This window comes from Ranitomeya variabilis, chromosome 1 (assembly GCF_051348905.1).
Source record: "Ranitomeya variabilis isolate aRanVar5 chromosome 1, aRanVar5.hap1, whole genome shotgun sequence".
Classification (NCBI taxonomy): Eukaryota; Metazoa; Chordata; class Amphibia; order Anura; family Dendrobatidae; genus Ranitomeya; species Ranitomeya variabilis.
In genome coordinates, this window is record NC_135232.1 from 1,028,210,545 (window position 1) to 1,028,232,453 (window position 21,909).

The 21,909-nt window shown below is 47.6% G+C and overlaps 1 protein-coding gene across 2 annotated transcripts in view; it reads left to right on the plus strand.

The window, feature by feature from the left end:
* The window catches only part of FAM149A (family with sequence similarity 149 member A), a 74,635-nt gene that overhangs the window by 1,353 nt on the left and 51,373 nt on the right, over positions 1-21,909 (plus strand). For both annotated transcript variants that reach the window (XM_077279633.1, XM_077279634.1), the window contains exon 2: positions 13,244-13,354. In XM_077279633.1, coding sequence (XP_077135748.1) covers positions 13,244-13,354 — 111 coding nt within the window. The remainder of the gene's footprint in view (positions 1-13,243; positions 13,355-21,909) is intronic.

The following is a 21,909-nucleotide window of genomic DNA, read 5'->3' on the forward strand; positions in this document are numbered from 1 at the left end:
GGGCACGAGGAGAGAGGTGAGTAGAGTGTTTGTTTTTTTTTTATCAATGAGTGATGACTGGATTGTGGAGCTGGGGGGGGGGCTGCCTGCCTGCCTGCCTACCTACCTACCTGCATTACATTTTATGGGGGCTGCCTGCCTGCATTACATTCTATGGGGGCTGCCTGCCTGCATTACATTCTATGGGGGCTGCCTGCCTGCATTACATTCAGTGGGGGCTGCCTGCCTGCATTACATTTTATGGGGGCTGCCTGCCTGCATTACATTCTATGGGGGCTGCCTGCCTGCATTACATTCAGTGGGGGCTGCCTGCCTGCATTACATTCTATGGGGGCTGCCTGCCTGCATTACATTCTATGGGGGCTGCCTGCCTGCATTACATTCTATGGGGGCTGCCTGCCTGCATAACATTCTATGGGGGCTGCCTGCCTGTATTACATTCTATGGGGCTGCCTGCATTACATTCTATGGGGGCTGCCTGCCTGCATTACATTCTATGGGGGCTGCCTGCCTGCATTACATTCAGTGGGGGCTGCCTGCCTGCATTACATTTTATGGGGGCTGCCTGCCTGCATTACATTCTATGGGAGCTGCCTGCCTGCATTACATTCTATGGGGGCTGCCTGCCTGCATTACATTCTATGGGGGCTGCCTGCCTGCATTACATTCTATGGGGGCTGCCTGCCTGCATTACATTCTATGGGGGCTGCCTGCCTGCATTACATTCTATGGGGGCTGCCTGCCTGCATTACATTCTATGGGGGCTGCCTGCCTGCATTACATTCTATGGGGGCTGCCTGCCTGCATTACATTCTATGGGGGCTGCCTGCCTGCATTACATTCTATGGGGGCTGCCTGCATTACATTCTATGGGGCTGGCTGCATTATATTCTATGGGGCTGGCTGCATTCCATTCTATGGGCCTGTGCTGCATTATATTCTATGGGGCTGGCTGCATTCCATTCCATGGGCCTGTGCTGCATTACATTCTATGGGGCTGTGCGGCATTATATTCTATGGGGCTGTGCTGCATTACATTCTATGGGGGCTGTGCTGCATTACATTCTATGGGGGCTGTGCTGCATTACATTCTATGGGGGCTGTGCTGCATTACATTCTATGGGGGCTGTGCTGCATTACATTCTATGGGGGCTGTGCTGTATTACATTCTATGGGGGCTGTGCTGCATTACATTCTATGGGGGCTGTGCTGTATTGCATTCTATGGGGGCTGTGCAGCATTACATTCTATGGGGCTGTGCTGTATTATAGTCTATGGGGGCTGTGCTGTATTACATTCTATGGGGACTGAGATGTAATGCTGGATACAGCTGTAATTATATGTTATATAGTCGTGTTACACTCCCCTCACTTCTTGTAGCCTACAAGTGTACAAAGATATTATACAGTCACCAGGCGACAAGTGGGCCTGTGTAACTGCAAATGCCAGGGCTGAATTTTAGTCCCAGTCCGGCCCTGAAGGTGTATATCAGATACGCCCGCTGTGACCAAACCTGAACACTGGATTTACAAATGCCGATTTCCAACCAAACCCCCTAGGTCCTTCGCTTACACAAATTGCACCAAAAGCTGCCTGTAAAATCTCCTTGTGACTTCACCCTTTGGGTATTGGCACACATTGCTTTGCTTTGTGGCATTCCTGCTGATGCTTTTTTAACAATGTCTTAATTCAACAAGCAATGCGTCCAGATGTCAGACTGTGTTCACATGCGCACAGAAACGTGTGCGAACAGTGCAGCTGCTGCTTTATGATGGCCTGTAAAATAATGGACGCCGTGGCACAAACCATACGGATCCCATTACGGCCGTCAGGTGTCACCGCTGTCAGTCAGATGATGGATTTTTACACTTCTTGGGCATCTTCTTTTTTCTCGGTGCATGAAGCTCTGGCTAACGGAATTTTTACTTCTGTTTATGACAGGGAAACACCGAAAATTACATATATGAATAAAACTTACCAAAAAGCTTATAAAACCATAGGTGACGTGTCTGTGTCAGAGATTCTTTGACAGCGGCTTCCATAATTGTGAGACCAGTAATATTACCGTAATAGTCTATAAAATCAGGACACCGTGTTATCCTGTATTAGCCACGGAACGGAAAATAGCACGATTGTCTGAGAAATGGAAATGCCCTCCATGATTATTATTGCACTTTGTGTTATTGTATCATTGAGTTTTCTAAGTGTCAGCGCTATGAGTCTGTTACTGCTCTATTACTCTCATTTTTCGTTACATATTGTGATGCACAAGCCTTACCTTAGGGGTTTTCTGGTCTAGGGGGCAATATTGGGCCAGGATTATAGCATGCTGGATCCTAACGGACGGGGTGTGTTCCACACACCATTAGGATTCAGCTCTGCATCCCAGATTGAGTGGTCTTCGATTTGCAAATTTGAGATCGATGTACATTGAGAGAAGCAGGAAGGGAAGCTCACAAGCAAATGACTACTAGTATGCAAATCACATACTTGCTCATGTAACGACCACTCAATCTGGCAAGCAGAGCCCAATCCTAAGGGCTCATTTCCACTGGCGAGAGACAAATCGGTCCGTAATCTGGACCAAAAAAACGGATGTAACCTATGCGATTGTCATGCGAGTGTCATGCGAGTGCAATGCGATTTTTAATCGCATCATCCGTATGACATCAGTATGACATCCGTATTGCTGTCCAATTTTTACGCACCAGTGTCCTTTGAAAAGCCGGCAATTCAGCGCCGTGTACAGTAAAATCACACTGACAGGTTAGAATAGAGTAGATATATGCACATAGAATGTGTATATATACATATATACATGTCAGTGAGACACCTATATATGTATATTTATATTTAATGCAGCGCTAGATAGCTTAAAAGCCTCTAATTCAATTGCCGGCTTTTTCCTTCTCCTTCACAAACCCGACAGGATATGAGACATGGTTTACATACAGTAAACCATCTCATATCCCCTTTTTTTTTGCATATTCCACACTACTAATGTTAATAGTGTGTATGTGCAAAATTTGGCCGCTGTAGCTGCTAAAATAAAGGGTTAAATGGCAGAAAAAATTGGCGTGGGCTCCCACGCAATTTTCTCCGCCAGAGTGGTAAAGCCAGTGACTGACGGCAGATATTAATAGCCAGGAGAGGGTCCATGGTTATTGGCCCCCCGTGGCTAAAAACATCTGCCCCCAGCCACCCCAGAAAAGGCACATCTGGAAGATGCGCCTATTCTGGCACTTGGCCACTCTCTTCCCACTCCCGAGTAGCGGTGGGATATGGGGTAATGAAGGGTTAATGCCACCTTGCTATTGTAAGGTGACATTAAGCCAGATTAATAATGGAGAGGTGTCAATTATGACACCTATCCATTATTAATCCAATCGTATGAAAGGGTTAAAAAACACACACACACATGATTTAAAAGTATTTTAATGAAATAAACACAGCGGTTGTTTTAATATTTTATTGCTCTCTCAATCCATTTGCAGACCCTCGCTTGGCAAAACAATAAACACACAATATACATACCTTCTGCTGACCCGTCACGTCCCACGAGGTAATCCATCTGAAGGGGTTAAAATAATTTACAAGCAGGAGCCCTGCAAATGCAGCTGTGCTCGTGCTTGTAATTCCCCGGCGAATGAAGGAAATGTAGGTCATTGACCTACATTTCCTTCAGTCGCGGTGATGCGCCCCCTGGTGGATGTCCTCATATGACCTGGAGCGTGGGAAAAAGTTCCCAGGCTGCAGTTCATGAGAACATCCAGCAGGGGCGCATCACCGCGACTGAATGTAAGTATAGATCACTCTGCTTTCCTTTCAGCACCCGGGGATTACAGGCACGAGCGAGTGGTTTATCGCAGCTCATGCCTGTAATATTAGTTAACCCCTTCAAATGGATTACCTCGTGGGACCTGACAGTTCATCAGAGAGGGTATGTATATTGTGTGTTTATTGTTTTGCCAAGCGAGGGTGTTCCTGATGGATTGAGAGAGCAATAAAATACTAAAACAACCTGTTTGTTTCTTTCATTAAAATACTTTTAAATCATGTGTGTGTGTTTTTTAACCCTTTCAGACAAATGGATTAATAATGGATAGGTGTCATAATTGACGCCTCTCCATTATTAATCTGGCTTAATGTCACCTTACAATAGCAAGGTGGCATTAACCCTTCATTACCCTATATCCCACTGCTACAGGGAGTGGGAAGAGAGTGGCCAAGTGCCAGAATAGGCGCATCTTCCAGATGTGCCTTTTCTGGGGTGGCTGGGGGCAGATGTTTGTAGCCACGGGGGGCCAATAACCATGGACCCTCTCCTGCCTATTAATATCTGCCCTCAGTCACTGGCTTTACCGCTCTGGCGAAGAAAATTGCGCGGGAGCCCACGCCAATTTTTTCCGCCATTTAACCCTTTATTTGAGCAGCTACAGCAGCCAAATTTTGCACATACACACTACTAACATTAGTAGTGTGGAATATGCAAAAAAAAAAGGGGATATGAGATGGTTTACTGTATGTAAACCATGTCTCATATCATGTCGGGTTTGTGAAGTAGAGAGCAAAAGCCGGCAATTGAATTAGCGACTTTTATGCTATCTAGCGCTGCATTAAATATAAATATACATATATAGGTGTCTCACTGACATATATATATATATATATATATATATGTATATATACACATTCTATGTGTATATATCTACTCTATTCTAACCTGTCAGTGTGATTTTACTGTACACCGCGCTGAATTGCCGGCTTTTCAAAGGACACCGGTGCGTAAAAATCGGACAGAACTCGCATGGTGCGAGTGCTGTGCGATTTTTTTTCTCGCACCCATTGACTTGCATTGGCGAGTCTCGTCCGAGACTCGCAGCAAATCGCAGCATGCTGCGATTTTTTTCTCAGTCCGATTTCGGCCGAGAAAAAAATCGCAAATGAAAAGACACCTATTGAATTACATTGGTCCGAGTGCAATCCGATTTTTTATCGGATTGCACTCGTCCGTTTTCCTCGCCAGTGGAAATGAGCCCTTACAGTGTGTATATGTTATGTACTGCTAGGATTCGACGTGCTGCTGTGCTTGCTTCAAATTTGCTTTGGCTGGGAAAACACCTTTAAGTAAGGGAATCTGTGAGCAGGGTTTCATCCTAAAAACTATTTATATGCGTATGTAGCCCTTTCAAAGACAAGTCCAGCAATACCTTTACATGTTCAGTCTGTTCTGCCATTACTGACAAATCAGTGTTTGAAATGATATGCAAATGAGGCTGTAGATCTGAAGCCTGTGTATGAATTGATATGCAAAGATGCTGAAGGACTATGGTAGATCTGAAGCCTCTGTCACTACAGCTCTTTTCCTCACCCATCACTTCCTCCTTCTATTTGACTAACTGCTTTTATGCTGTGTGACTTCAGGCAAAGGAATCATCAGTCACACAGGAGGAGGCGGCACTGAGCATTGAATAGAGCTGGAGTGACAAAGAAGCCATATCTACCATAGCTCTCATCTTTGAACCTCAATTTAATACCTGATTTCTCAGTAACAGAGGATCAGACTGGCCATGTAGAGATATTGCTGGACTTGTCTTTGAAGGAGCTACATGTGCATATTAACAGTTTGAGTTGTAAAATCCTGCTGACAGTTCCTCTTTAAACTCCAAGTAGCAGCGCATGTATTCCATTGTGTGCAATATTATGCCCCTAGTTTTTCATGCCACCATGTTTAGCTTTCTAGCTGTTACACAGTATTGACAATACTGATGTCATGGCGGCATTATTAAAACGTCACATCCAAAGTTCTGTATGTGACTCGTGGGTCATCACTATGGAGCGATGTGAGTGGATTCACATTTTTCCGAATAGTGCGAAAGAGAGCCAAACGTTTACCCCACCGACAGTCAGTATTCTTGAATGATGCGTTCAACAGGTCAAACTGAGCCAGTATTTGCCCTTAGTTTACGCCACTCCTTTGTCATAACCATCCTACCACCCCAAGTGCTTGGAACCATAGATGCCCTCACAAAAAGGGGCAAACTGCTGCCCCAGACCATATTAGTGTCCATCTTTGTACCTATCTCAGTAATAGTGACTCCTTTTGTGTCCCACACAGTAATAGTACCACCAACACAGCAATTGTGCTTTCCTCTCCTCACACAGTAGTAGTGCCATCCCCACAGACAGTGATAGGGTCTCCTCACACAGTGAAAATGCCCCCTAAGGCTGGTTTCACACTTGTGTTTTGATCTGCAGCGTTTTTAAAAAAAACGCATGTGGTGAAAAAACGAATGAAAATGCATGCAAACGGTGCGTTTTTTTGACGCATGCGTTTTTGCGCCCCAAAAAAAAAATCACGGCAAAACGCGGCATTTTCCCGTGTTTACATGCGTTTTTTCCCACGTTTGCGTTTTTGAAACGCATGCTGAGAAGTGTGTAACAGCTGCCAAACATCAAAATCAACTAGAAAACACTATTAATAGAATTAGCTAGGGTTAGGGTTAGGGTTAGGATCCCTAGGGTTAGGGTTAGGGGTAGCTTTTTATTAGAATGTCCTGGTCACCAGGTCACTGATAAGCCACCCCCCACCATCAAGGTGATAAAGGGATCCAAACCCTAACCCTAACCATAACCATAACCCTAACCATAACCCTTGGGATCCTAACCCTAACCCTACCCCTAACCATAACCCTGACCATAGGGATCCAAGCAATAACCCTAACCCTACCCCTAACCCTACCCCTAACCATAACCCTAACCCTACTCCTAACCATAACCCTAACCATAGGGATCCAAACCCTAACCCTAACCATAACCATAACCCTAACCATAGGGATCCAAACCCTAACCCTACCCCTAACCATAACCCTAACCATAACCCTTGGGATCCTAACCCTAACCCTAAGGGTTAGGATACTAACCCTAAGGGTTAGGGTTAGGATCCCTAGGGTTAGGGTTAGGGTTAGGATCCCTAGGGTTAGGGTTAGGGTTAGGATCCATAGGGTTACTAGGGATCCTAACCTTAGGGTTAGGGTTAGGGTTAGGGTTCGGATCCCTATGGTTAGGGTTAGGGTTAGGGTTTTCTTGTTTTCTGTGTGTTTTCTTGTGTTTTTCTATAAAAACACATGCGTTTTTAACGCAAACAAACGCATGTGCTTAAAAACGCATGCGTTTACATAGACAGCAATGCATTTTTTGCCGCGAAAAAACGCATGCTTTTTTTGCGGCAAAAAAACGCCGCTAGAAATTACTACAGGTTGCATTTCTGCAAATGAACGCATGCATCAAAACGCGTCAAAACGCATGCGAAAAAACGCATGCGTTTTTAATGTTAAGTATAGGAAAAAATGTGCGTTTTTTAGCGCTATAACGCAGCTTACAAAAACGCAAGTGTGAAACCAGCCTTAGTGTTTCCTCACTTTAACGCTGCACCCACACTGCCATACACAGTAATAGTATCACATCCATGCATGGTACAATTAAAATGCCTCCCCTTAGTGCTCCCATACAGAAAAGTGTCCTGAAAAAGGTTCTCCTCACTCTTCTGCTAGGGGTCTAGCTAATTAATACCATTGGTATTCCTCAGTGTTTGGCTCAGATGGAGCTCGAGTAGATGCCACACATTTTTCTCTGCCCCATGTGCCAAGCAGCTTGGTTTTCCTAGGAATTGAGGATCTCCTGCTGCAAGAGACCCACGTCCATCTCATCATAGTGATACTGCTCCAATGGAGAGCAGCACAATGGTCATACGGTGGGCATACCAAGGAGCCGATGTCTCCCTGCTTCTTCATTCTTTTCAGCTGCATCAACATCCAGAAGACGTGGATACAGTTGAAATGGACCCAAGAACTTGTTGTATCTGGATCCTATATATAGACAAGGATAATGATTAAACTTGATGAGTTATTTAGTGCAAGAGCTCAGTGTCAAATTGTGATTTTCATGACTATATCAGCCAACACGTTCATCATATGTGTTCATTAATTTTACATCACAATGGACGGCTGCCTTTCATCTTCAAGTGGTTATTTAATACGCCTTTATTGTAGACATCTGCACAATTGTAACTTTTTCAAGTTCCAAGTTCTTCTTACAGGATTTCCTTAATTAATATAACCTTCATTATTTATTAACACTAAGGATTCTGGCAGCTATTGACATGTAGGACATCTGTCTAACAACAAGTTTCTGCCCTGGGGCAATTTAGGACAATTGGGGACTAATTGTAACATGAATACACATATGTACAGTATATATTGCCATCCAATTTTTTTTCCAAATTGTGTCTGATCTGTGAATTTTAGGGATTCCATTAGTTATAATGTAGCAGGAACATGGCAAAAAAAAAAAACAGTTTTCCGTCACAAAAACACAGCTATGAGTGTGAGAAGTTGTTATAGAACTAGTGATATCATTAATGAAATCATCCCTGGCTTCTCAGCTTGCCCACTGACATTGACCCATATTCTGCTACTTTAAACATTGGTGTAAAAGTTTAAAGAATAAATGAAAAGAAGAAAAAAAATCAAGAACAAACTGTCACTTCTCTCATTCCATGTATGTCAATGTCCAGGTGAATAAAATGGAGAAAAAACTAAGGACACAGTCACACTAGGTTAAAGGGAACCTGTCACCATAAAAATGCAGATAATCTGTAGGCTCCCTGTTATAGAGCAGGAGGAGCTTGCCAGATTGATATACAGTTTTGTGAGAACAAATTCAGTATAATCTGTGTTTTAATCGTTTAAACCCCTGCTTTTTTTTTGGGGGGGGGGGGGATTTTTGGTCCAGTGGGCGGTCCTATAAATGACTGACAGCTTTCATTGTATAAGTGTGCGTGCAGATATAGCTGATAGGACCGCCCACTGGACTGAAAATCCAAGCAAGAGCAGAGGTTTAAATGGTCAGAACACAGAATATACTGGATCTGTTCTCATTCAACTATATATCAGTCTACTCAGCTCCTCCTGCTCTATAACATGCTGCCTGCAGATTAGACTGTATTTTTACGGTGAAAAGTTCCCTTTAAGCAATGATAGGACCTAGTGTATCAGTTATACCCCTTATGTTCTGCTGACTAGTGAGAATCTTTCTATATTCCATTAATTGTCCATTGTTCTGATGGAGATAGTTTTCAGATTTTAGCTATCTCCGTCAGTATAAAAAACAATTGCCCTTATTCATCATTGTGTTTGCTGCTGTTTTTTGTCTAATTTTGTGAGTTTTGCACATTTTTTTTTGCTTGCACCTAGTTTGAAATCTATTTTATATGTTCTTGGTTGTTTTTGTTCTCCATTTTATAGATAGAGTTTATTGATTACAAATGTTTTCACCTGATTCAACAGTTTGGCACAACTTTAATTCAGCCACCCCACATACCCTGGTTATTTGCACATTTTTCAAACAGGCACATCTTTTTCTTCAATTTAAAAAGATGCAGCATTTTGCAAAAAAGTTGCAAAAAAGGTTAATGACTTTTGACCGTGTGTGCAATTTTGATGAATTCAGCACAATAAATATCAGTGAATATTTCAAGACAAAAAAAGAAAAGTAACTTAAAAACCATCACAAATGATGAATCAGGGCTGAAGAACTCAGCAGAAGCCATACTTGCCAACAGTGTCAATTTTTGGGAGTTTTGAGGGAGTTCCCTTGTGTGCCCATGTACATGGAATAATTGTCCCAAATTAGGGCTAGGGTTAGGGTTATGTGGCGCCCCAGGGTCCTGGTTGTCACAGTAGCATTGCTTTCCTCACGGGGAGAGTGATGTTACGTTTGAAAGCGATGAAGGATATCTTTTATCAGGTAACCACCATGCATACAACATGTTCACACTCCAGGCCAGAAGGGGGAGCTCTAAGCCTAGTTTAGGGTGAACTCCCCTATAAATAAATTCTGATCTGGAGGGAAAGGAGTTCAGTTCAGAAAGTTACAGACAGAGAAGAAAGGTCTGAAGGGGCCGTGTAGTCTGATGAACTACAGCTTCTGGAAAGAGACATACAAAAAGCCAAACATTGTTCAGTGAGCCTGAAGGAGAGCGAAGCACAGGAGAGTAACATTAGGGGAGACCAGCTAAGAGCAGGCTGCCTCCCTCTTGAGGCGCAGATAACCGGTAGCCGGACCACCGAGGTTGTAAGGGACTCTACGACTTACATCAGAGACCGGCAGGACAGCTGAACTGCAAGTTACCTGTCCGCCACACACACCTGAGACAAAGTAACACATAGAGCCCGGGGCGTACTAGAGTCCCTGTAAAAAGGCTCGAGTTACCTGTCATGCAGTTATTGTCCTATCCTATATGGGGGATAGAGAGAAGAACTGTGAGAACCTTATCTGAAGCCATAGGCAGTAAGAGACTACAACACCACCGCGCTAGGGGAAGGCATTTAACTCCACCTGGTAAAGGGGACTCTGGATTCGCTTCCAAGCCGGCCGGACCCTGCCTGCCCTGTAATCTGGTACCCTGGACTGTGGCTGCCTGAAGTCTTTAGTAAACCAGGTAAAGAGACTGCAAACCTGTGTCCTCGTTCTTTACTGCGCCATTCACCATCTTCCATCTACACACCGGGAGCCCTGGGGATATACTTCACCTGTGGGAAGTTATACCATCTAGCTGCCATAACATCACCCCAGAGGACCCCTTAAAGCAGCGTCAGTCCACACTGGCCAAATACCACAGGTGGCGTCACGAACATAAACCCTATTCACTAAATCCCTTTAAAGACTTTCCCCTTTTACATGGGCGCCCAGGGCCACAGACCGGGTCGCCACCGTGACGTCCCGCTGTGAACACCGGACCCGGTACCGGGTACCCCACGGCCCTGGCGGGCGACACAGTTGCCATAATGTAACAGTACATGGTGTGTGATTTCCAAGCTATTCTGTTGTGGGACAAAGGACCCATGTTCTAATGATCGACTGGGCACTCAATGGACAGATATTTATGGGTTAGGACAATCACCTTTAGGCCATGTTCCCACATTAAGTATTTGGTCAGCATTTTACGACAGTATATGTAACCCAAAATCACGAGTGGAGAAATCAGTGGAAAAGTTTATTAGAAACATGTCACCTCTTCTGTATTTATCAGCTTTGAGAAAGAACAAGCTGTTGTTCGAAACACATAATCTGTTACTCATTATCATGAATTCATCCTACTGGACTTCATGTTTTATTCACAATAAATTTGGAATTTTTTTGGAAGTTGGATTTTCCCTTTTTTTTGCTACATCTGTATTTATCACCCACTCCTGGTTTTGGCTCATATATACTGAGGAAAAATACTGACCAAATACTGAACATGGAACGTGGCCTTAGTTTTGTGCTCCCAGCGGATAAAAGTTCATCTTTGATCAGATAAAGATGCAGTGGACAGTTATGATAAAGCCTTTGTTAGGTCTAGGGTTACACCATATTTTTGCTTCCTTCTGAGAGGTAGTGTGTCCTAAGTTGAGAAAAAACAGAATGTTGTCTAAAGCAGGGGTGTCAAACTGCATTCCTCAAGGGCTGCAAACAGGTCATGTTTTCAGGATTTCCTTGTATTGCACAGGTGATCATTTAATCACCTGCACAGAATGATTCCAGCACCTTGTGCAATGAGAAGGAAATCTTGAAAACACGCATGGTTTGAGGCCCTCGAGGAATGCAGTTTGACACCCCAATAGTACAGAAAAAGGAGCCCACATTGGTTTTGGTGTTCTGCTGCTTTCCGTTTTATCAATATAAATACGTTTTATAAATTAATTTGTCCAAAAAGAAAATTAGTGCCTTTCGGTTGGATGCAAAGACTTGACGTGAACAGGACCTGTGTATCCATCACATAACCAGTAGAAACTATCATCCAGTGGTGTAGTGTGGGTTGTCAGGGCCCTGTCTAAGGCAAGTGTAGAGCGTCTCCTAAGCCATGGAACTTCCTGTATGGCTTTGCTCTGAGTAGACCTCGGCCCAAACACACCAGAGTCCCTCCCCAAATTGTAATCTTCTAATATGATCCTGAATGCAGCTCAACAACCTCTCCCTACCCAGATTGTAATATTGGTCCTTTGCAAAGCGCATCAGCTAAGATGATTTTGTCACCGGCTGCTGTTCTCTGCACAGGCTGTGTCCAAAATGACAAAGCTCAGTTAAATGAAGTATTGAATGTGAACAGCGTGCGCACAATCAATACTTCATGATACTGGTTTCTTTTTCGCCGTCTGATCAGGGCACAATAGCCACTGACAAAGTCATCTCTACTGCTGCGCTCTGCATGGAAAGTGACCTGAGCCACCGGAAAAACTAGACATCAACTTTGCGACTCGCAGTGGGAGAAGTCCCAGTGTCAGTTCATTTGACAGAAATGTTGCGCCTTCGCCATCACACTATGCTACGTATATTATTTTCTGGAAATAAAACTGTAAAGTTACTACTGAATGACTGCAGTGCAGAGACCTTGCAGAGTGTAAGGCATTGAAGTAAGTAAGAATATAGAGAAATGTAATACTAATGTACCTTTTCATTATACAAAGAATAATACTCGTTTACTGAAATCATATATGCTCTGGATGTCATTACATTTATGGGTTACATTAACCAACAGGCAAGGACGCACACAGTCAGAAGAGGGCCCCTGTACAAGAACAATATATGGACTCTATGCAGTACAATAAATCATTATAGTACACAATTCCACCTGCTTTAGTGGTAAAAGGGGGCTCCACTAATTCTTGGGCCCCTTTGCAGCTGCTTGCACCAACGGTATGCCCACCTGGCCCCTGCCAACATTACCTTTCAGGATATTATACATAGTAGGTTGACTGTGGCTGAAAGGACTTTGGACAATGATTTCGTTAAATTTTGAAGGACACAACAGCTGTAAGCAGTTAATAATTCCTATTCTGGCTGAATTGATAAGCTGCTAGTAATGTTAATGATTGAGCTGGGGAATTTAGCGCTGCTGTTTATTTGGAGTAAATTACTGTTTCCCAGGCCAAAAAGTAGTTATCCTTAATGTTATGCTAAAAGCTGTAAAATTGAAGTATTTTTGATTATACTTGTGATAACTGAAAAGAATCTGTGCTGCCAGAATTGCTTTGACAGTGTTCACGCATGATGGTTTACTGCAGCAATCCGAATCACCGCCATTGTTACCGTGAAGGACAAATAAAGTGTGCACGCGGGCTGCTTTACAATTAATGGGAATATATAGTTTAACTTGATATAATTTTAATTTAATTTATTTATCTTGTCTTCGCTTTTTCAGAAGGGGATTGTCACGAGGAAACACAGGCCGTCGGCTATCAGCCAAAGGAGGCGATCCTCTACCAGTACATTTTACGCGGCCTGTACAGGAAGCCATCCATAACTACACCTGGTACAGTATGGGCTTTATTCCTCTAGTGATAAGATATCAAATGAGTTGTGAAAATAAAGATTAGAACAATTCCATTAAAGAAAATTAAAAACTAAACATCGCGAGTAGTGTTGAGCATTCCGATACCGCAAGTATCGGGTATCGGCCGATACTTGCGGTATCGGAATTCCGATACCGTTATTCCGATACTTGCCGCGTATCGGATACCGGAATCGGAAGTTCCCAGATTCAAAATGCACAAATTCATCCAATGAGAATGATTCCAAGTGTGGGCACATCCTGTTCAGCATGGAGGGCATGAAACTACTGGCATGGCTGTGATTGGCTGCTGAAATGATGTCATGATGCAGTTTAAAAGTCGCTGGCGCCATTTTGCGATCACTCTGCTGTGAATTCAGTTAGTGACAGGACGCTGTTTGCTGACTGAGGGACAGTTTAGAGATAGCGATTTGCTTCTTTGTGCTTTCCAAAGGCTAATTTAGCAACCTACTATTCACCTTGCTTTTGCCTTGTAGCGCTGTTTTCACAGCGATCTGCAAGGTCTGTGTGTGTGTGTGTGTGTGTGTGAGTGCAGCCCACTCTCTAGTCTGAGTGCAGCCACATAGGCCATCCATAGCTGGTTGTATTCAGTTCAGGGAGTTTGGTTCATTGCCTCATACTGTTCTTTTTTTTTTTTTTTCCAAGTAGTGTAGTCTGCTGCTAATTTTTTCAAAAAAATTCTATTAGTGTCTTTCCACCCGTCTCCAGCTAATTTGTGGAAAAACACTACATAGGATAACGTAGAGGAGGGTTTTTGGGCCTTGCAGCGCCGTTTACGGCTGTCTGCACGGTCTCCGTGTGACTGCAGCTCGCCCTGTAGTCTGTGAGCAGCCATAGCCTGGTTGTCTCCAGCTCAGGGTTCTTCACTGCGTCATACCGCCAAATCAATTTTCATTTTGTTTTAAGTAGTGCAGGCTGCTGCACATTTTTTCAAAAAATTCCTATTAGTGTCTTTCCACCCGTCTCCAGCTAACTTGTGGAAAAACACTACATAGGATAACGTAGAGGAGGGTTTTTGGGCCTTGCAGCGCCGTTTACGTCTGTCTGCACGGTCTCCGTGTGACTGCAGCTCTATCTGTTGTCAGTTCAGCCCCCCAAAAATAAATAAATAATAAAGTTCACCAAACACACCAGTGACACCACTTTACATTTGTGTAGGCCACATTAGCTCATATTAAAGTCTAGTCCACACTTTAGAAAATTAGTGTTTCTTATACCTGTTAGGAGGAGTTGTTCAGGAATAAGCACACAAATCCGTTAGTACTTTTCTGCTTATCTTTATCAGTCAACCAAGATGAAGAAGGCAGTGAGTAAGGCACGTGGGCGTGGGCGTGGGCGCGGAGCAGGGAGGGGACGTGGGGATTCTGTGCCTGCTGCGGGCACCGGTGACTCATCAGCACCCACTTTCACCAGGGAACAGTCATTCATGCACAGCTTTGTGGCAGAGCGCCGTACACCGCTGCTGCGTGAAGAACAAATTGAAGCCGTTGTCGGATGGATGGCAGCTAATGCATCAACTTCAATTAGTGCCACATCCTCTCAGACACAGAGCACTGGAGAGCAGCCATCTGTCTCTTCACCACCTGCCAAATTGCCCAGGCAGACAGAGAGCCCAGGACAGGAGCCGTCTCTACTTCTGTTCTCTGAATCTCTTGGCTTGGAAACAGGGGGCCAGCCAAGCAGCACTGGAGAAATGGAAGAAGAGGCAGGGTGCAGTGATGCCCAACAGCTTTTTCTCTCTTCCTCTGAAGAGGCGGGTGGGCCAGTGGCTCCGTTCACCACATCGCAGGCCGCATCAGCTGATGATGACACTCAGGTGCCACTTACTGGTGCGTGCTCTGCTGCTGAGACTACCCAGGAGGAGCAGTTGGGGGCAGAGGGTAGTGTAGATGATGAGGTCCTTGACCCATCTTGGCGTGAGGGACAGGAAGGTTGTGGGAGCAGCTCTGAGGAAGAGATTCCCCGTACGGCCCAAAGAGGGAGAGGGAGGGGGAAGACTGCGGATCCTGCAGCCTCCGCTTTGGCACCCGTTAGGAGCATGTCTCTTCCAAAAGCCAAAAAGGGCGCTCCCAAGACTTGCAGTGCCTGGTCCTTTTTTGACACAGTTGCAGATGACATTTGCTATGTCAAATGCAAGGTGTGTCATCACAAAGTAAAAAGAGGTCGAAATGTCAGCAACCTCAATACCTCCAACATGTGGAAACATGTGCGCAACAGGCACGCGGCGGAGTTACAAAAACACACTGAAGAGCTAGGCCAACCAACAGCGGCAGCTACCACCTCTTCAGCTCGTGTTGCCTCTTCCTCCAGCTCACACGCAGCTGGTTCGGCTTCCTCCCAGGATCCCTGTGGAAGAACCTCTGGCTCTGTTGTCCAGAGACCCGCTGTAATTCCACCCGCAGCACCACTTTCCCAGTCATCCACACACTCCCAGCCCAGTCTACAGCCATCGGTAGTACAGGCATGGGAGAAAAGGCGGCCTTTCTCGTCAAACCACCCACGAGCCCAGGCTCTGACTGCAGGCATTGCCAAACTTCTGTCACTGGAAATGCTGTCATTCAGGCTGGTGGAGACTGACAGCATCCGTGACTTGATGTCATTGGCAGTCCCACAGTACAATGTGCCCAGCCGCTTTTACTTCAGCAGGCAAGCCGTCCCTGCCCTGCACAAGCATGTGGAGGGACACATAAAACACGCGCTACTGAACGCCGTCAGTAGCAAGGTCCACCTCACCACCGATGCGTGGACCAGTCAACATGGACAGGGGCGATACCTTTCCCTCACTGCCCATTGGGTTAATGTCATTGAGCCGGGTACAGACCGTGCGAGTGGCGCAGGACGTGTCCTGCCCACTCCAAGGATTGCAGGAATCCATTCTGTACGCATTGACTCCTCCTCCTACACCAGTTCCTCAGAATCATCGCTGCAGGAGCCGTCACAGTCCACCTCCACATGGACCCGTGATGAACGTGTACCTGTTACTACCGACATGAGCACAGCCGTGGCCAAACGTCAACAGGCCGTCTTGAAATTAATTTATTTGGGGAATCGAAGCCACACAGCGCAGGAGCTCTGGAATGCCATCAAGCAGGAGAGCGATGTGTGGTTTGTGCCAGCGAATCTCCAGCCAGGCATGGTAGTGTGTGATAATGGCCGAAATCTGGTGGCAGCTCTGGGCCTCGACAACCTCACTCACATCCCATGTCTGGCACGTGCTCAATTTGGTCGTGCAGAGTTTTCTGAGGGACTATCCGGATCTTGATGCACTGCTGCACAAGGTCCGCCTAGAGTGTGCTCACTTGCGGCGTTCCAGCACGGCAAAAGCGCGCATTGCGGCTCTGCAGCGCCGACACCGCCTGCCGGAACATCGCATCATATGTGACCTACCTACCAGGTGGAATTCCACGTTACATATGTTGGAGTGGTTGTGTGAGCAGCAGCAAGCTGTAATGGAATACCAGCTGCTTCAGGCGCAAAGAAGTCGCAGTCAGCGCCGTACAGACTTCACAACCACAGAGTGGGCCACTATGAATGACGTCTGCCAGGTTTTGCGTCCCTTTGATTATTCCACGCGGATGGCGAGTGCAGATGATGCACTAGTCAGCATGACTGTCCCCCTTATCTGCCTGCTTGAAAAATCACTGCAAGCGCTAAGGGATGATGTTGTGGAAGAGGTGGAGGATGAGGATTCAGCATTTCCATCATCTTCTGGACAGTCAGCGCCACGTGGTTCCTCACAAACGCGTAGGCAGGGGACAGTTTGTGACGAGGATGAGGAGGAGTCAATGGAGGAGGAAGACATCCGTCCAGAGGAGGGAGTTACACAATTGTCCAGTACTCAGTGTGTACAGCGAGGGTGGGGTGATGACGAGCGGGCAGAGATCACGCCTCCAGCAGGGGACAGCGTTTCTTGGGCAGTTGGCAGTCTGCAGCACATGGTGGATTACATGCTGCAGTGCCTGAGAAACGACCGCCGCATCGCCCACATTCTCAACATGTCTGATTATTGGGTGTTCACCCTCCTCGATCCTTGCTACCGGGACAACGTAGAAAGCCTCATCACACCGTTGAACCGGGAGCGAAAAATGCGGGAGTACCAAGACACACTGGTGAATTCCATCATCTTCTCCATTCCAACTGAGAGAAGTGCTGCTAGTGCATTCCAAAGCAGCTCAGTGCGTCCAGGCAGTGGTGGAGGCTCTGCACAAAGAGGGAGCAGAAGCAGTGCCTCTGCCCAAGGCAAGACCAGTATGGCCCAACTGTGGCACAGTTTTCTGTGCCCGCCACAAAAGTCTACACCATCACAGACGGCTCCAGTCAGCAGGAGGCAACGGTTCCGTCAGATGGTGACAGACTACATGTCTTGCCCTCTTGCTGTACTCCCAGACGGCTCTTCCCCTTTCAAGTTTTGGGTCTTAAAGCTGGATACATGGCCAGAGCTAAGCCAGTATGCATTGGAGGTGCTGTCTTGCCCTGCGGCCAGTGTATTATCGGAACGTGTCTTTAGTGCTGCAGGTGGTGTACTAACTGACCGTCGCATGCGACTATCCTCCGATAACGTTGACCGGCTTACTTTCCTGAAAATGAACAAGGCCTGGATCTCGCAGGAATTTGCCACTCCTCTTCCTGATTAAATAATTAGGTGACCGTCTACAGTATCCAGGTCTCCTGTTGTGTTCATCTTTCTACCACCTGAACTTAAATTCCTGGGCTCCAACACCGCCAGTTGAGGCTCAGAAGTGCCGTCTGCACAGTCAAAACATACGACCCAGTGTTATTGGGTTTCAGTAACGTCAGCTGATCCCCAGCTGTGTAGCCGGCAATGTGTCCTGCGACCGCCACGCTGACACAACAACTGAAATGTAAGGGAACCTGTCCCCCCCCCCCCAAGGCGTTTGTTACTGAAAGAGCCACCTTGTACAGCAGTAATGCTGCACAAGGAAAAGGTAGCTATTTTTGTTTAGCTCCTTGCACACGCAGAACTTAACACTTATAAAATGTGTCCACTGATACCGTAAAACCGTCCCGGAGGTGGGACTTTCCTTCGTAATATGACGCAGCACAGCCGTCATTCCTACCCCCTTGGCGCCGTGCCCCGGCTCCTCAGCGTTGTTTGATTCCGTCCCGGAGCCTGCGCTGTTAAGTTATCCCTTGGCCAGGCACACTTAGCGCTGCCCGTCTTCTGACATCATTTGGTGTCAGGATGGCTGCACCTGTGCGGCCGCGCTGGCCGAGAGCCCGCCTCGCAGTGTCTTCTGATTTAATCCCACTGGGGGCCTGAGATCCATGGACATGCGCAGTGCATATCTGAACCTCCACCTCTCACTCATCTCCCTACGGCTTCTTCAGACTGTGCGGTGTCAGCTGGTCCCTAATAGCATGCCACGGCCGTGACACCGCACAGTCTGAAGAAGCCGTAGGGAGGGGAGTGAGAGGCGAGGATATGCACTGCGCATGGCCACGGATCCCAGGCCCGCGGTGGGATTACATTAGACGACACTGCGAGGCGGGCTCTCGGCCAGCGCGGCCGCACAGGCGCAGCCAGCCTGACACCAAATGATGTCAGAAGATGGGCAGCGCTAAGTGTGCCTGGCCAAGGGATAACATAACAGCGCAGGCTCCGGGACGGAATCAAACAACGCTGAGGAGCCGGGGAACGGCGCCAAGGAGGTAGGAATGACGGCTGTGCTGCGTCATATTACGAAGGAAAGTCCCACCTCCGGGACGGTCACACGGTATCAGGGGACACATTTTATAAGTGTTTAGTTCTGTGTTTGCAAGGAGCATCATGAAAAGAGCCACCTTTTCCTTTTGCATCTTTTTTGCTGCACAAGCTGGCTCTTTCAGCTACAAACGCCTTGGGGGGGGGTTAAAGGTTCCCTTTCGACTTTCTCCAATCAGGCTTCGGCCTACATTGTGTTCCTCTGCTTCTCCTCCTGTCCCTGGGCTCCAACACCGCTAGTTGTTGCCTGGTAGTGCTGTACGCACAGTCAACAGTCCCTCCTCTGTTATTGGGGTTCAGTAACGTCAGCTGTTCCCCTGCTGTGTGTGTGGCAATCCCTCCTACCTCCTACCTCCTGCACCTCCTCCTGTCCCTGGGCTCCAACACCGCTAGTTGCCGTCCAGAAGTGCTGTACGCACAGTCAACAGTCCCTCCTCTGTTATTGGGGTTCAGTAACGTCAGCTGTTCCCCTGCTGTGTGTGTGGCAATCCCTCCTAACTCCTCCACCTCCACCTCCCCCTCCTGTCCCTGGGCTCCAACACCGCTAGTTGCCGTCCAGTAGTGCTGTACGCACAGTCAACAGTCCCTCCTCTGTTATTGGGGTTCAGTAACGTCAGCTGTTCCCCTGCTGTGTGTGTGGCAATCCCTCCCATCTCCTCCACCTCCACCTCCCCCTCCTGTCCCTGGGCTCCAACACCGCTAGTTGCCGTCCAGTAGTGCTGTACGCACAGTCAACAGTCCCTCCTCTGTTATTGGGGTTCAGTAACGTCAGCTGTTCCCCTGCTGTGTGTGTGGCAATCCCTCCCATCTCCTCCACCTCCACCTCCCCCTCCTGTCCCTGGGCTCCAACACCGCTAGTTGCCGTCCAGAAGTGCTGTACGCACAGTCAACAGTCCCTCCTCTGTTATTGGGGTTCAGTAACGTCAGCTGTTCCCCTGCTGTGTGTGTGGCAATCCCTCCTACCTCCTCCTACCTCCTCCACCTCCTCCTCCTCCACCTGTCCCTGGGCTCCAACACCGCTAGTTGCCGTCCAGAAGTGCTGTACGTACAGTCAACAGTCCCTCCTCTGTTATTGGGGTTCAGTAACGTCAGCTGTTCCCCTGCTGTGTGTGTGGCAATCCCTCCCATCTCCTCCACCTCCACCTCCCCCTCCTGTCCCTGGGCTCCAACACCGCTAGTTGCCGTCCAGTAGTGCTGTACGCACAGTCAACAGTCCCTCCTCTGTTATTGGGGTTCAGTAACGTCAGCTGTTCCCCTGCTGTGTGTGTGGCAATCCCTCCCATCTCCTCCACCTCCACCTCCCCCTCCTGTCCCTGGGCTCCAACACCGCTAGTTGCCGTCCAGAAGTGCTGTACGCACAGTCAACAGTCCCTCCTCTGTTATTGGGGTTCAGTAACGTCAGCTGTTCCCCTGCTGTGTGTGTGGCAATCCCTCCCATCTCCTCCACCTCCACCTCCCCCTCCTGTCCCTGGGCTCCAACACCGCTAGTTGCCATCCAGTAGTGCTGTACGCACAGTCAACAGTCCCTCCTCTGTTATTGGGGTTCAGTAACGTCAGCTGTTCCCCTGCTGTGTGTGTGGAAATCCCTCCTACCTCCTCCTACCTCCTCCACCTCCTCCTCCTCCTCCACCTGTCCCTGGGCTCCAACACCGCTAGTTGCCGTCCAGAAGTGCTGTACGCACAGTCAACAGTCCCTCCTCTGTTATTGGGGTTCAGTAACGTCAGCTGTTCCCCTGCTGTGTGTGTGGCAATCCCTCCCATCTCCTCCACCTCCACCTCCCCCTCCTGTCCCTGGGCTCCAACACCGCTAGTTGCCGTCCAGTAGTGCTGTACGCACAGTCAACAGTCCCTCCTCTGTTATTGGGGTTCAGTAACGTCAGCTGTTCCCCTGCTGTGTGTGTGGAAATCCCTCCTACCTCCTCCTACCTCCTCCACCTCCTCCTCCTCCACCTGTCCCTGGGCTCCAACACCGCTAGTTGCCGTCCAGAAGTGCTGTACGCACAGTCAACAGTCCCTTCTCTGTTATTGGGGTTCAGTAACGTCAGCTGTTCCCCTGCTGTGTGTGTGGCAATCCCTCCTATCTCCTCCACCTCCACCTCCCCCTCCTGTCCCTGGGCTCCAACACCGCTAGTTGCCGTCCAGAAGTGCTGTCCGCACAGAGCCAAACACCTCGCCAATGTGTTAGTGGGGTTCAGCACCGCCAGCTGTTCCCCTGCTGTGCAGCCGGCAACGTGTACTGCGACCGCCACGCAGGCACAACAAGTTAAATTTAAGGGAACCTGCCCCCCCCCCCAGGCGTTTGTTACTGAAGGAGCCACCTTGTGCAGCAGTAATGATGCAAAGGGAAAAAGTGCCTCTTTTCGTGGTGCTCCTTGCACATGCTGAACCTAACACTTATGAAAAGTGTCCCCTCCTACCGTGATACCGTCCGGTAGGTGGAACTTTCCTTTGTGATGTGACGCAGCACAGCCGTCATTCTTACCCCCTTGGCGCCGTGCGCCGCCTCCTCAGCGTTGTTTGAATCAGTCCCGGAGCCTGCGCTGTTAGGTTAGCCCTTGGCCATGCACACATTTTGCGCTGCCCGTCTTCTGACATCATTTGGTGTCAGGCTGGCTGCGCCTGTGCGGCCGCGCTGGCCGAGAGCCTGCCTCGTACTGTCTTCTGATTTAATCCCACTGGGGGCCTGAGATCCATGGACATGCGCAGTGCATATCTGAACCTCCACCTCTCACTCATCTCCCTACGGCTTCTTCAAACTGTGCGGTGTCAGCTGGTCCCTAATAGCATGCCACGG